We start from the raw sequence: 16471 nt of genomic DNA, 5'->3' as shown, positions 1-16471 counted from the left end.
TAAAATAGGACGTTGTTTTATTCTTACAATGAAAAAACAAAATACAGGATGTTTTTACAAGTGAATCAGCGTTGAATAAACGTCTTCTCCGCCAACCTTCCTTTGATCTTGATATAAAAAGAGCCCATTTTCTTCCTCCTCTGCTCATAGGGACAGTGGAACTTTCATTTTTCTCAGCTCCCGTTTGGGAGTTTTAGGCTTCTTGTCTGATTTAGGAGTTTTTAGCCTTTTTGGGGCCACAGTTGGTTTTGCCAAGGGCTGCTGGGCATCTCTGTTCTGTGTCTTTTCCAGAAACTCTTGCTTGGGCACCTTGGGTTTTCGACCAGACCTCCGTTGGTTTGATTTCTCTAAGGCCGAAGCCTCTCCGGGTGTTTCTGGCTGCGAAACAGGAATCTCTGGCGACAGACCGGCCTTCCTTTTGCTACGGAGTTTTGGAGAGCTGGTCTCCAGCTGTGTTTTTGCACCCAACCTCAGCTTGGCCACCTATTTGGAAAGAAAAAAAAAGACACAAAGACACATTGAGAACAAAGCCGGCTGGGGAATTCTGGGAGTTGAAGTCCACAGTTGCTCAAGTCAAGAGGCATTGCTCTAAATCAGTGGTCGCCAACCAGAGGGCTGGAGACCACTGGTGGTCCGTGAGAAAATTTTGGTGATCCGCAGAGAAATGTCACCCCCCAAAGCAATTAATCCAGGCTGCACAGGAACACAAGGCTGCACCGCCCACATGGCTTGCAGGAACACAAGGCTTGTGTTACATTGTGAACATGAGGTAGTAAGGGGAGGGGGGAAAGGGCAGAGGAGGGGAACTTGCCCCATTTGCCCCAAGTGCCTCATGTGGCCACTGGGCTGCTTCTTTCCACTTCTTTCTTTTTCTGCTTTTGGCTGCACGCAAGGAAAGCAGCAAAAGTCTTTCTTTCTCTCCCCCAAATTCCGCCAGGAATGAGTCTTTGGGACCCTGCAAGGCCTCCTGCTCCAAGAGGCTGCGCCAGCAAAGACTCATTTCTGGTGGAGTTTGGGGGAGAGAAAGAAAGACTTCTGCTGCTTCTTCTGCTTTCCTTGCATTAAGCCAAAAGTCTCTCCCTTTTTCTCTCTCTTTCCCCTTGAGAACAGAGCTGGAGATGTTATCCTGCAATCCCAAATAAAGAACGATCGATTGGTAGGAAAATGGGGTGGGGGATTTTCCTGCAGACTTTTTTGGGGATTTTCCCAGGGTGTCTGGTCCGCGGGATTTAAAATTATGAGTTTGGTGGTCCCTGAGGTCCAAAAGGTTGGCGACCCCTGCTCTAAATTGAAATGCTTATACGCTTTTTTACCTGTGGAGGAAATCAGGTTTTTTTGGAATTTATATTTTGAAATAAATACCTGTTCTTTTTTCTCAGAGGGCTGAGTTTCAATAGGAACCAGTTGTGGGATCTCTTCCTCCTCTTCTTTTGATTTCTGGGCAGGGGGTTCCACCTCGTCTGTTTTAGGCACGTCGGCTTCGGGAGCTCCACTCGTGTCGCTTTTTGTGCCCGTCTGATCCGTGGTCTTCGGTTTAGCCTTACTTTTCTTTTTCTTTCTTTGCAGTGTCTTTAAAAAAAAAAAAAAAAAAGGAAAATTGGTGCCTTAACAATTGCTCATAGAGGTAAGGCACCATTTTTTCTTTTCTTTTTAAATGTATGTTTAAGTAATACAAATCTCACCTGTTGGTTTTCAACGCTTTTCTTTTTCTGAGCACCAACCTGACCCTGGAGAGCAGAGTGGAAGACAGGAAGTGCAATGGATTTGCTGGTTTTGACGTGAAGAACTTTCACGCTTTTCCAGATCTGGAGCAACATAAAGAGGAGGATGGGAGAAACATCTGTAGCGTCGTAAAGCGAGCAAATGAAAGAGAGAAGCCCAAGAAATAAACCCCGTCAAGTTGCTTTGGGGATTTTGAAATGGATTCCTGAGGAGGGAAGCCCTGCTAAGAGGAATGGGATTTCCCCCCCTTAATTCAGCGGTCCTTCAATAGTATGATTTGGAATAATGCTTCCCAGTTTTGGCAATTTGAAGATGTGTGGACTTCAACTCCCAGAATTCCCCAGCCAGCAGGAAAGAAACTTCTGGAGGTCCTTTTGGGAACATTTTCCAACCCTCCGGGCAACATTTCACCCCCAATTTGCCAGATTTGACATGTCTACCATACAGCCCCCCCAAGGAAGCAGGTACAGCTAGTCCTTGATTTATAACTGTAATGGGACCTCAAATTGAATGTGGCAGTCGGTCGTGATTTCGGTCCATCGCCGAAGAAGCCCAAACCGGAAGTCTCTTTGAATAGTTGCTAAGTGATAGGTCGTAAGTCAACAACTACGCCCTTTCCCGGACCAACGGTCCCTACTCACATTCACTCATCCCCTGGTCACTTCCCATCTTGACTATTGCAATGGGCTGTACATGGGGCTGCCCTTGAAGAGCATCCGGAAGCTCCAGTTGGTGCAAAATGCAGCAGTCCGCATGATTTTGTGCAGAACCCGGTGTGCACATGTATCACACCTCCTGAGGGAACGGCCTTGGTTCTGGGTGCAATTCAAGGTGCTGGTTGTCACCTTTAAAGCCCTTCATGGCTCAGGACTAGGTTATCTGAGGGAACATCTCTTGCCGGCCACATTTACCTGACCCATCAGAATGGAAAGACAGGAAGTGTTGCGGGTCCCATCCCCAAGGGAGAGATACACCTGGTGGGACCCAAAAGAAGGGCCTTCTCTGTGGTGGCTCCCTCTCTCTGGAACATCATCTCCCCAGAGATTAGAATGGCCCCCACTCTAGCTCTCTTCCAGAAGGCGCTGAAGACCTGGTTCTGCCAGCTGGGCCTGGGGAACCCAGAGCGGGATGGAGCCCATGAAATGGCTAGTGTGATTTGCTGTTGTTGGGACAGGGGGTGGGAGTTGGGGGGGGGTGATTTTATTTTATTTTTTATATTTTTTTCCAGATTTTGTTCTATTGTACTTTATTAATTTATTTGATTCTTTTTATTAGTTTTTATTGTTTTTTATTTTTATTTTTTGTCTTAAATATGGTTTTACATTCTGTAAGCCGCCTCGAGTCGCCATGGGCAAATAGGTGGCAATATAAATTCAATAAACAAACAAACAACCTGTATAGAGTCTGTCTGAAACTGACTAGTTCACTGTCAGGTGCAAAGGATCAGAACCGTACATTACATTGCAGCTCAGATGATTTATTGTCTAAGCCTATACACAAGAACCTGGTCAACTCAAGTTCATCACTAAATTGGGACCACCAGATAAGGGTCAACAGAATTCAAGAGGGGTTGGACTTAGACCATTTGTGGGAACGTAATGAATCTAGGCTGATGGTTCGTTTAACTCCCCCCTCCCTTCCCCAGCTCTGCCTGCTCTTCCCCTACATCACAAAACACTCTTACCTGTGGAGCTTTGTCAGCTATTGCTTTGGCAGCTGCTACAACATTTTCAGTGATCTCTGATGCATCCATGCTGGTGTGCCCAATACGAACCATGCTGGAAAGAAATCCAGAATATTATTTTTTTCTGTTTGGATTACAGCATTACAGATTCTATCTTGGGATAGAATCATAAAGAAAGGGGCTTGAGGTCTGTGTGCTACGGATGACCTACAAACTGCCCACCCTTCACAAAAAGCTTAACTTCACCCTCATCATAGCGGAGATTTCCCCATTTTTGTGCTCTTTTGGTAGGCCTCTTGGCCTGCTTGCCATTCCCCTTCAAACTGCTTAGAAGAGCTGGATTAGAGTAAAAAAGGAGTTTTTTGCAGATTTTACTCCGCTTTTTTGTTGCTGACTATACGGGCTGTTGGCTCATCTCTGTTTCAAGCCATTGAGCCAACACCATCTGAAAAAAATTCCATGGTCATGTGGCCAGCACGACATCACAGAGCGCCGTTACCTTCCCAACGAAGTGGCACCCAAAGAGCTGAGGTGGCACGGTGGTTAGAATGCAGTATTGCAGGCTAATTCTGCCGACGGCCAGCGGTACGAGTCTCACAGGCTCAAGGTTGACTCAACCTTCCCTCCTTCCGAGGTGGGTAAAATGAGGAGCCAGGTTGTTGGAGGGCAAGAGGCTGACTCTATAAACTGCTTAGAGAGGGCTAGAAAGCACCGTGAAGCAGTATATAAGTCTAAGGGCTATTTGCTAGCCATTTATCTACTTGCATTTCCATGCTTTTCGAACTGCTAGGTGGGCAGGAGGAGAGTAAGGAAGGGAGCTCACCCCGTCATGTGATCGGATTTCAAACCTGGTCCGCCCGTTTTCCAGCCCAGCGGTTAAGATAACCGCTGAGCCGCCATGCCACCCACACCCCCAACATTAGAGAGCTGCAAGTCAAGATACTTACTAACAATTGCCCTTGTTGGTGACTGGGAGAACCGTTCCGTGGATGCGTTTGTTGATTTCCTTAGCTAGGTCCTTGGCTTTCAAGTCCACAGAGAGAGGCGCCCTGGTATTGGGACAGAGAAGGTAGGAAGTGAGGTTTCCACTGCTTTAAATTCAGCGGCTAGAAAAGCTAGAAAGCGCCCTGGAGGGAGACCACAGCTGCGATTTAAGGATATCTGCAAGAGGGATTTAAAGGCCTTGGGAATGGACATCAACAGTTGGGAAGCCTTGACCTCTGATCATTCAGCTTGGAGGCTAAAGACACAGCATGGCCTTCTCCAATTCGAAGAAGAGACACTCATTCGGCAAGCTGAGGCAAAGTGTGGAAGGGATTGGCACTCTTGAATTGGCCTTCTTAGCCACACTAGATGCTGTTTTAGGACCTCTTTTCGGAGCATGATACCATCGTCGCGTGATGGCGAACCCATGGCATGCGTGGCACAGGTGGCACGCAGAGTCGTTTGTGCCGGCACACGAGCTGCAGGCAAACTTACCTCACCGCACATGCGCGTGCCTCACAGCTGATTTTCAGCCGGTTTGAGGCCTTTTTCGGCCTCCCAAAGGCTTGAGGAAGGCTTCTGCAGGCCGAAAACTAGCCCCGTTTCATCACTTTCTGTTTTCTCGGAAATACCAGAAGTGACAAAATGGGACTAGTTTTCGGCCTGCAAAGCTTGTAGAAGCCTTCCTCAAGCCTCTGGGAGGCCGAAAAAGGCCTCAGACCGCCCAAAAATCAGCTGTGAGGCGCAGTGCAGGTAAGGGGGCGGCAGGGGTGGGTGGGGATTGCGCACGCATGCGTAGGGGCCTGGGGGGGGGGGCGTGAATTGCCTTCTGGGTGCTGGCACGCGAGTGCAAGCGTGCGGACAATTTTTTTGCACAGCAGCCCAAATAGGTTAGCCACCACTGCCATAGTCTCTCGAGACTTAAGGATGCCAATTCTAATTCAAAACTCAGCGGCTACATAACGGGCTAAACCAAATTACTCCAATTGGGGGATGATGGGAAACGTTACTCAACCTATCTAAAGGGCCCCAAGGCCAAGGAAGGCCATCTGAAAGGAAAACAGAGCAAAAGAACATAAAATTAGGCAAGCTCCATTCCTTTTGATCTTCCAGAAGGCTCTCAGAACCTGGTTATGTCTCCATGGGAGTCCTAAGGAACCGAGCCATGCTTAGATGGCTCCGCTATAGGTAGTCCTTGACTTACAACAGTTCATTTAGTTATGTCACTGAACAAAGCGACCTACAAGCATTTTCACTTCTGACCGTTGCAAGCATCCCCACGGTCATGTGATTTACATTCAGATGCTTGGCAACTCACATTTACGACGGTTGCAGTGTCCTGGGGTCACGTGATCCCTTTTGCAACCTGCCGACAAGCAAAGCCAACAGAGAAAGCTGGTTCGCTTAATAGCCATGTTGCTAATTTAAGGATTGCACTTAACAAATGTGGTGAGAAAAAGCATAAAAATGAGGCAAAACTCATTTAACAAATTTCTCACTTAACAACAGAAATTCTGGACTCAGGTTGTGGCTGTAAGTTGAGGACTACCTGTATGGATGACGGACACACTCTCTCTCTCTCTCTCTAGCTGGGGCTTGTCCATTTTTAATTTTTATTACGTTCCGTTTCTTTAACGTTGACTTTTCAATAAGTTTTGAATACGTATGTACGTGTACTTCACGCTAAGCTGCCCAAGAGTCATTTTTTTCTGACACGGGTGGCTAGATAAATTTGATAAATAAAAATGAGGCCAGGGATAGATAGATAGATAGATAGATAGATAGATAGATAGATAGATAGATAGATAGATATATTACTTTTTACGCAGATAGAAATGTTTTCCCATCTGGGAAGGCAGCAATCTTCGAATGCGATCATCGGACAGAAAAAGAGCAAACCGGCTCAGCAGGCGGCGTTGCTTCAAAGGGCTTGTATTCAGTCTTGAACGTTTTATAAGAGATGACCTGCGAAAAACAGAAGGGGACAGGCAACTGTCAGGATTCCAGCAATCGCCCTAATTAAATCATGATTCTCGAGCCAAACTTTAACTTCAAAGGATACATTAGAGGCTACCTACTGGCCCTGCCCTGTATGAAGCCAACTCTGGCATATGTAATTTACAGTCACCTATGACCCTGTTCCATAAATCAGATTCTCCAACTGAGCACGTTCACAGGCTGGATGTCATCATTCACGTTCTCCAACTAAATATATTTCGTGGGCAAAAGCTCTGGTAGTTTAGTTACAATATTATGAAGATAAAGAGTTGGAATGTACTTTCGCTTTTCAAACTGCTGCACTGCTCTTCCAGATTTCCTTTCCCTCCCCCACCTTTTAATGGTAACTACTAAAACAGGCATAGGAATGTTTTATGAGTTGACAACAACACTGACAGCCCCTGTTCCTAGAGCTTCCTGGTTAACACAGCATGCATTCCACTTATTTCAGGGCTGATACAACTGCATAAAATGAATGGATGCAAGTCCATTCCATCCCTGCTTATTTCATATTTAATGTTTTAATGTACCTTTGTTTTTATGAACTTTGTAAACCACCCAGACTTGACACTCAGATGGATAAGCATATACATTTAATAAGTCAAGGATTACTTGTATAAAGCAAGCTAAAAACCAAACGAATTACACCAAGCAATGCAACTCCGTCCCAAACGTACTTTTCAAGAGGCAACTGACTTTCTGGTTTTTCTTTGAAGAAACTCTGGTCATCCATCAAGCTTCTTCTGCTCTGATTTGCTTAAATGTCTATGGAGATTTTCAGTCACCCAGGTGATGGTTGTCTCTAAAGAGGTGAAAATTCTTGGATGAGAAGTGAAACGTCTCAGAAACCAGAAAGCCTCTTGAAAAAGGCACCTTTGGGACAACCATGACCTGGAGGACTGAGAATCTCCATAGACATTTACTATGCTGTGCAACTATGGTTGGCTCAACAATCCATCATTGCATGTTTAAAGAAACTCTGGTGGGCATCATCTTTGGATCAAGTCAGAGTTTCGCTCCTTTCCCAAAATAGAGAAGAGAAGATATAGGAGAAAGTGTAGCGTGCCCATCGGAAGCTTCATACCTCAGTGATGGATGTGATTCCATGTCGGTCCAACAGCTTCTTGTATAAATTCTCGGTCTGTTCCGCTGTTAAGCCAGGTTCGTCTTTGGTAAAGAGGCAAATCTCCGAGGTGTCCGGCAGAATGCTATGGGGAAGGTTTCTAGAACACCAAACAGACCGCAGGCTTCAGCCAAGCAACAGCTGTGGGACCCCCTAGAAGAGGCAATGATGGGTCGTCCTCGACTTACAGTGGCTCATTTAGTGACCGTATGAAGTTACGACGGCACTGGAAAAAGCGACCTGGGACCGTTTCGCACGCTTGCGACCGTTGCAGCACTCCCCGTGGTCACGGGCCCCCAAATTCAAACGCTTGGCAACCGGCTCATTTATGCAATCGCCTTTTGCGACTTTCTGACAAGCAGAGTCGACAGGGAAGCCAGATTTCACTTAACAGCCGTGTTGCTAGCGATTGCAATGATTCACTTAAGCCACAGCGGCAAGAAGGGTTGTAAAATAGGGCAAAGATATGTCTCACTTAGCAATATAAATGTTGGGCTCAATGGTGGTTGTAAACTGAGGACTACCTATATTGTCGATCTTCATTCAACAGCAGGGCTGTGCAATCTTGACAACTTTTAAGAGCTGTGGACTTCAAACTCCCAGAATTCTTCAGACGGTCATGATGAATTCTGGGAGACGAAGTTGACAGGTCTTCAAAGTTGCCAAGGTTGGACGGTCCTGCTCTACATCAGGGGTGGGACTCAAAAATCCCAGCAACTGGTTCACTGCCTGGTTACTGGGTGGGCCTACTGGAACTTCCTGCTTCTGGCCTCCCCCAGGCTCTGGAGGCCCAAAGGAAGCCGGAAATAGGCCCGTTTTGCCACTTCCGGTTTTCCCGGGAAGACTGTTTTTCACCCTCCCAAGGGTGCAGAGGCCTCCTCTGGGCCTCCGGGAGAGCAAAAATGGCCTCCCCCAGGCTCTGAAGGCCCCCCAGAAGCCAGAAATAGGCCTGTTTTGGATTTCCGGAAGGCCCGTTATTTTCCTCCTCCCAGGGCCTCTGCATGGACCCTGTACTTACCTCCATCAAAAATGGGCCGTGTGGAGATTCCTGGGAGGACAGGGGTGGGCGAGGCCAGCCGGTCAGTTGAAATACCGGTTCAGTGAACCAGCTGTAACTTTAACATCTGGTCGCCTGAACCGGTAGAAACCTATCCCTGTTCTATATAAGAGCTCTGTTTTTGAACTGGGCTTATTTTTTTTTGCTGCATCTTAGTTTCCAATCTTCCTATTTATGCCTAACCGTGGATAGCATTTCACTGCGTGGGGAAAGCAGGCCTAAAATACAGAGGTAGGCTTACATTTTGATTACTTGCTCATTTGGTGGAATTTTCCAGACGGTGATCATCAAAAAGACATTCTGATCTACGTCCAACAGCACTTTGTCTCCGGACTTCTGTTTCTTCGCGTTATATGCAAGCAAGGCTTGAGTGGCTTTTTTGATCTAGAACATAAAATTGTTATTACTCATAGAATCTCCATGTCTCAAAGCCAAACAGAACACGTTAATCCAGATGTGTTCCCACAGTCCTTAATCAAATTGGCCAAACAGGTTGGCAATCAAAGGCAGTGTAACACCTAAGAGTCAGAGGCTGGGGAGTTGCAAATGGGTAGTATAGTATAGGTGTCATGCCCCTGTCGGAATCTGATTCCAAGAGGGAGGCCGAGCAGCTGACAGGTAGTGGGAGTGTGACTCTGTTGGCTGTGGAGGAAACTGGGGAAGGGCAAAGTCCGGCTGGGCAGAGCAGGGGAGAGGTAGAGCAAGGCAGAGGGAATTCGGAGGAAGACCCAGGCCCACCCCCTCTTCATCCTAAGGCACGCAGGGAGGAATGGAGAAGAGACCAACGTGGGTTGCATGGCTTATGGGGGAGGAAAGGGCCCTGATTCCTTTCATAAGCTGCAGCTGGGAACACAGTGTTTGAAAAGAGGACTTGCGCACAGTAAACTGTTGAGAGCAAATCGTGAATTATCTGGTATTGTCGAGGCTTATCTGGGTTCCTGGTGTCTTCCCAACTGTGTATGTTTTGATGGCCTTTCAAGTGTGCAATTCCTTCTCCTGCCCTGTCAAGTTAATTACTGCAGCGTGGTTTGTGTGGATTTTTATTTACAGTTTGTATATACTTTGTTTTCGGACTGAATTTCTTCCACTTAAAGACTGTTCGTGGGAGAGTTTTTTTCTCCAGCCGAAGATAACCTGGATATTGGGAGCAAAACTGGAGGTACTAAAGGGACTCTTCTTACTTATGTGACTGTGTTGCCTTTGTGCCACGCCCCTTTGGGTCATCACAATAAGATTTCTCTGTGGTGGTTAAGGAATCAGGCCAGAAACGAAGAGACCATGAGTTCCAGTGCAGCCTGAGGTACAGAGCCAGTTGAGTATCCTTGGGCTAGTTCTTCTCTCAGCCCTGGGAAGAAAGCAAGGGTCCACCACTTCCAAAAATCTTACTAAGAAAACTGTCAGGATGGATGGATAAACAGTCAACTGGGGTGGAAAGTGCAAGGCTAAAAAGTTATTTGTAAAAATAATAAAGGCTGGATTTTTAAAAATGCAAAGTTTAGAGCAACGTTGGTCTAAGACACCAGACTAGAATGCGGGAACTGTGAGTTCTAGTTGTGCTTTGGGCAGAAAAGCCATCTGGGTCAAGTCACTCAAAAACCAGAGTTGGGCCATTCTCTCTCTCTCAACCCTAAGAAGGAAGCAATGGCAAAACACAGCTGAAAAAAACGTTGCCAGGAAAACTACAGGGATTTGATCAGGCAATCGCCAGGAGTCAAGCCTAACAAGATGTTTTAACAGACGAACAGAGTTGGAAGGAACTCTGTAGGTTATCTAGTCCAACTCCCCCTGCTCAAGCAGGAGACCCTGCACCATTTCTGACCGATGGCAGTCCAATGTCTTCTTGAAAGCCTTCAGTGATGAAGCTCCCACAACTTCTAAAGGCCACTTCTATTCCATTAGTTGATTGTTCTCACTGCAGAAAATTTCTCCTTATTTCCAGGTTAAATCTCTCCTTGTTCAGTTTCCATCCATTATTCCTTGTCTGGCCTACAGGCGCTTTGGAAAATAGCTTGGCCCCCTTCCTCCTCTCTGTGGCAGCCCCTCAAATATTGGAAAACTGCTCTCCTGTCTCCCCTGGTCACTAGACTTAGCCATACTGAGCCATACTACGTCGAAAGCACCAAATAATATTAAGAACAGCCATCATTGTACTAAATGTAGATGCCGCCCGACTCCCTGCGGTGATGTCAAGAGAGCGAACCCAGGCAATGGGGTTCAACGGGCAACGCACCCACAACGGGCGGTCCGCGTGTCGTGGGAACGCAACTCCTAGCAACCACACCGGCGGCGAAAAGGCAGCGCCCAGGTGTACATTTGGAGGGGGGGCGGGAATCCCTTCCCTCAGTCCGCCGCCTCACCTGGCTTTGGTCCAAAGGCAGCGCCGCCGCTTCTATCTTCGCCTCCATGCTTCTCCTTCCACGTGGGGCAGCCCTTTCTCCGCGCGTCGGCGCGCCGTGACGCAATCAGAAGGCGCCTCTTGCGGAGAGGAGCGGAAAGGCGCGGAAAGGCACCATAGAGAGGTAGGGCCAAAGGGAGCGGAGCCCTCGCGGACTTCCGATCTTGAAACCGTCGAATCACCCTAGATATATGAAACCGGAAGCTCGGGTGGAAATGGTTGGGGGGTGGGGGCGATAGGATCAGGGCATACATACATACATACAGACACACACACACACACACACATATATATATATGCCCCCCAATTGGATTATATTGGGGGAACCCTATATAAAAGTCCCCCCAAAAGTGGAATGTCATAGAGCAGGGGTGTCCAACCTTGGCAATTTTAAGACTTGTGGACTTCAACTCCCAGAGTTGAAGTCCACAAGTCTTAAAGTTGCCAAGGTTGGACACCCCTGTCATAGAGTATTGTACATCCATTCCCAGCCAAGTTTAACCTTCATCGTCATGGTTTCTCAAACTTGGCAACTTTTGTGGACTTCCAAGTCCCAGAATTCCCCAGCCAGTAATGCAGTTTGCAGGTGGCCAGCTGGCTTATTCAAGGAAAGCAGGAACTGTATTAAATTGGACTCCAGGTTTAACTGCATATATTGCATTGCAGAAGGTGGTGAGCACAGCACAAAACATTGTGGGCTTGTTCCCTGATACCACTAGATGACCTCGCTAGGGCTTGCTGCCTGAGAAGAGTGAGGAAAATCTTCAGGGACGACTCACATCCCAGGCAGTGCTTCTTTACTCTCCTACCATTGGGTAGGAGATAGAGAAGCATAGCCAGCTGCACCAACAGGCTGAAGAATAGTTTCTACCTGTGAGCTGTCAGACTCCTGAATGGAAAATAACTTCATGTCAACATAGGATAGACTTGCGGGGACGGCGCATTGTGCAACAAGGTCACACAGTGTAATAAGATTGGGACTGGGTTAGGGACTTCTGTCCTCACTGTAGTTGTGTATGTGTGATCCCCTACAGATCGTAATACAATCTATTTAATGTACAGCACAATACACTCTGAAGGGCCAACCATTTGTCACCCTGCTTAGGTTTTTCAGAACCAGCCAAGGACACTGAGTGATGCCTTACTGTGACTCTGCCATGAAAGGGATTGAGAGCACACTTGGAGAGGGGAGCCTCGAGAATCAGGGGCCCTAAGCTTAGAAATAATTCTCAATTATTCAGCAACAGATAATCAGCACAACTCGCTTTGCCAAATTTATTTTGCTGATCTCCCACCTTTCTATTAAACAAACACTCCGGATTTCATCCATGTTCAAACATGCCATGGGTTATAAAGACTTTCAGGGATCATTTCTATAGTATCCAACTAGAGAAATGCACCCAAACACTGGAGGCTTTCAAGAAGAGATTGGACAGCCATCTGTCAGAAGTGGTCTCCTGCTTGGGCAGGAGGTTGGACTGGATGACCTACAAGGTCCCTTCCAACTCTGTTAATCGGAGAGTGATTGGTTATGGCAAACAGAATCTGAAGACAGCCGAGTCAAACTGCAGCATCCTTCTCCCACACATAAGGGGCTATGGGGAGATGGCTACACAGTAAATTCTGCCGCAGTCGGAGAGACAACGTGGATGTCAACTCATAAAATATTTCTATGGTCTTTTAGAGTTGCCAACAGAAAGGGAGGTGGGAAAGGAGTTTGAAAGAGCAGTGTGGCAGCTTGGAAACCAAAAGTGCATCCCATGAATAGTTTTTTCAAAGATAGTAACTAGATGACTGAAGTTTCCACCTCGCAAAATTCTAACTGGAGAACATGATGACTCTTGGCTATGGATGTGTCCTACTGGAGAATATGAATTACGATACACCCAGGGGGTGGGGGGAAAACCAGGGTCAAGGGTGACAATGAATTATGTGCCTCAGAGTCAGCTGCACTGGATATGTTAACTCCCAATACATCCTTTTGAAGTTTTGGAAGCTTGGCTCGAGTCTCATGATTTAAATGGGGTGACTGCCGGAATCCTGACAGTGGGATAGTTAAGGCGCTAGAGTAGAAATCGGAAGACTGCTGGTTCTAGTCCCACCTCAGGTATGAAAGTCAGCGGTGGTGACTATGAGGCCAGTCCTTCTCTTTCGGTCCTAGGAAGGAGGCCATGCCAAACCACTTGGGAGAAATCTTGCTGAGAAAATTTACAAAGACTGATTGAGACCTTGGGATAGAGATGAAGGCACCAGGCTAGAAAACAGGAGACCGTTGAATTCTAGTCTCCCTTGAGCACAAAGCTAGCTGATTCTCTTTTTAAGAACCTGATCTTTTTTTGTTCCAGTTAGTCCGATTTTGAAATATGTTCAAGATGGCAGCTAGCCTGGCCCAGCCTTTTTTTGAATCAGGCATCCTCTAAGTGAGTTAAGAGTGAATGCTTACAGGATTCTCAATGAACTATTGTTTTGCTGGAATTGTGGAATGGCAAGGATGTTGGCTTGATGCTAGTATAGACTATCCCATTTTTTCCTGCATGCTGTGAGCAGTAGGCTCTTTTTAAGTTCTGGAATTCTGCACAGGAACTTTGCTCAAGTGTGGAAGATTATACCCAAATGCAGTGAGTAATCCAACATACCAAAGAGTGCCAGGTAGTAGAATGCTGTGTCATGTTCCTGTCAGAATGGAAGCCGAGAAGCTGACAGGGAGTGGGAGCGTGGCTCTATTGGCTGTGGAGGAAACTTGGGAAGGGCAAAGTCCGGCTGGGCAGAGCAGGGGAGAGGTAGAGCAAGGCAGAGGGAATTCAGATGAAGACCCAGGCCCACCCCCTCTTCATCCTAGGGAACGCAGGAACAGAGAAGGGAGCAACGTGAGTTGCATGGCTTACGGGGGAGGAAAGGGCCCTGATTCCCTTCATTAGCTGCAGCTGGGAACAGTGTATAAAAGAGGAAGCTGCACGCAGCAAATTGTTGGGAGCAAATTTGAATTTATCTCGTATTGTCGTGGGTTATCTGTGTTCTCGGCGTCTTCCCAACTGTGTGAGTTTTGCCGTTCTTTCAAGTTTAAAATTCCTTCTTCTGCCCTGTCAAGTTAATTACTTCAGCTTGGTTTGTTTGGATTTTTAGTTACAGTTTGTATGTATCTTGTTTTGGACTGAATTTTCCACAGTTAAAAACTGTTCCTGGGAGTTTTTCTCCAGCCGAAGGTAACCTGGACATTGGGGGCAAAGTTGGAGATAACAAAAGGATTCTTATTGCTTATTTGTGTTGCCTTTGTGCCACACCCCGGGTCATCACACTGTCTAAACTCTCCTAGCCTTTAAAAAACATACACAAAAAAACCCCTCCTTTCCCCTAGTTTGCTACTTAAAAACAAGGAATGATCCAAAGACAATTTTGTTGAAAAAGGTACGATAACTTAAAAAGCTTTCATATTACTGCAAAAAAATAAAAATAAAAAATAAAAGCCCAGATATTTGCAGACATAATAAAATTTATTTAAATTTTCATGCATTATGGTAGCTACAATTGTAGTCATGAATTTGGAGGACAGTCAACTTTGCTTCGTCCGTACAAATGTAGCCTTATGTGAAATGGACACGGTTACAAAGGGGAAAAGAAAAGGAAAGGGAGGCAACATTTTAAATTTAGAGCTGTGTAAAATGAAGCAGTTTTGTGACTGCCTATTTTTTTTTTTTTTTTTAAGAAATGGGGCATGTTCTTGGAACATACCAACCAATATGGAAAAGCATTTTGAACTTCGCATTTGGAAAACCAGCCTTCTGTAATTCCAAAGGTGCTTTTTTTCAAGAGGCAATTTGGACTTTCAGTTTTTTTGTTTTTTTTAAGACATTTCGCTTCTCATCCAAGAAGCTTCTTCAGCTCTGACTGGATGGTGGGGAGTGGAAAGATTTATACTCCTTGCAGACAGAGCTGGTCATTTGCATTCTTTTTAGAGTCATTGAGGCCACTTGGAGGTTTATCTGTATCCTCAGGCTCACCTGAATTGTGCAAATGGGTGTGGAGCCTTCTTGGAACTGCTGCAGATAAACCTCCAAGTGGCCTCAATGACTCTTTAAAAAGGAGGCAAACGACCAGCTCTATCTGCAAGGAGTGTAAATCCTTCCATTTCCCCACCGTCCAGTCAGAGCTGAAGAAGCTTCTTGGGTGAGTAGCAGAGTCTTTAAAGCTAAACTAGAAAGTCCAGTTGCCTCTTGGGGGGAAAAAAAAGACACCAACCATGACCTGGAGGACTGAGAATCTCCACAGACAAATCAGCCTTCTGTAAATGAATGCAAGAATAGGAGATGCAGTTAAATGATTTTAAGCACCACTGTTATTCTCCCGCAGCTTATATCCCTAGCAATGGTAGTGATGCTGCCTGCTACTCATTACCAAAGGTACAAGCTTAGCATCCTAGTCTTACCAACAATCCAATGCAGTGTTTCTCAAACTTGACAGATGTGTGGACTTGAATGCTGGCTGCGGAATATTCCAGCTGTTGGAAGTCCACATACCTTCGGGCTGCCAAGTTTGAGAAACACAAGTATCAATATTCACGTTCTAGCTTTGCTTCCTTGTAGGTTCTTATTTCCTCAACCAAGTGCCCACAAGTTGTGTTGGGGGCTGTCGCTTTCGGAAAACTCCACTCCAGCGTCTAACAACTGGAACTTGGGTAGATCTCCAGATAACCATTTGGGGAAGGTGAAGCTAGCTCACATTGCCTGATATGCAAAAATCTGTAGACTCTGCTTGATTCTACTCAGATTTAAAAATATCCAGCTTTGAAGACAAGGTGGCAATTACCGGGACAATATCCAGATCCACACCTCTCTTACACAATGCCTTCCTTTCAAATCAACCTTTCTCAAGAAAGAAAAAACTACGAAGATTCTCCAGGCTTCCAAGTTAAAAGTAGCAGAGGAAGCTTTAAAATCCTAAACTGGCGCCCAAGTTCAGTTTTCGTACTGAACGTGATACGCCAGAATTATTGCAAGAGTTGTGATGTAACAGTCCTATTGAGTTTTAGTCACCAGCCTGTGCTGCTAGGAAAAAAAAAATGATGATATTCTCCAGGACAGACTTGGAAGATCTTATTTTACCCTGGGCCTGCATGTTTGTGTTAAATTAAGTTTGAGATATATTGATGCATCAACAAATGAAACTGTACCATATTTGCATGAACCTGTTTTTGACTGTTTTGAACCACTGAAAAGAAAAAGGACAAAGGAAAACCGAACACGAGGTTTATCAATGATCTAATTCGGTGTTTCTCAATGGCAGCAACTTTTAAGAGGTGTGGAACTTCAACTCCAAAATATTTTAGCCAGACATGCTTACCAGGAAATCCTGGGAGTTGAAATCCGTGCCCTTAAAAAGTTGCCAAAGTTTGAGAAATGCTGGTCTAATTGCTTCATTTAAAACACAGTCGGGGGAATCTGTCGAAGATAGGAATCCCTTCCTCCCCCCATCCTAGAAAACCCCAAATCATCAAATGTTCACTTTGCTCTG

General features: G+C 45.9%; 1 protein-coding gene across 1 annotated transcript; it reads right to left on the bottom strand.

The window, feature by feature from the left end:
- On the bottom strand, nt 1-11028 carry RSL1D1 (ribosomal L1 domain containing 1). Its single transcript, XM_087973370.1, is given in 10 exon segments — nt 1-483; nt 1363-1569; nt 1683-1805; nt 3407-3500; nt 4354-4455; nt 6209-6307; nt 6309-6355; nt 7473-7611; nt 8810-8952; nt 10926-11028. Coding segments are annotated over 10 exon segments (1341 nt in total). The 5' UTR covers nt 10974-11028; the 3' UTR covers nt 1-144.
- Nucleotides 11029-16471: the final 5443 nt, after the last annotated feature.

This window comes from Notechis scutatus, chromosome 12 (assembly GCF_049901735.1).
Source record: "Notechis scutatus isolate UNSWTSFEM ecotype Mainland chromosome 12, rNotScu1.2, whole genome shotgun sequence".
In the NCBI taxonomy this organism is placed as follows: Eukaryota; Metazoa; Chordata; class Lepidosauria; order Squamata; family Elapidae; genus Notechis; species Notechis scutatus.
The sequence above is the reverse complement of the archived record's forward strand: the minus strand, read 5'-3'. Positions and strand labels throughout refer to the sequence as shown.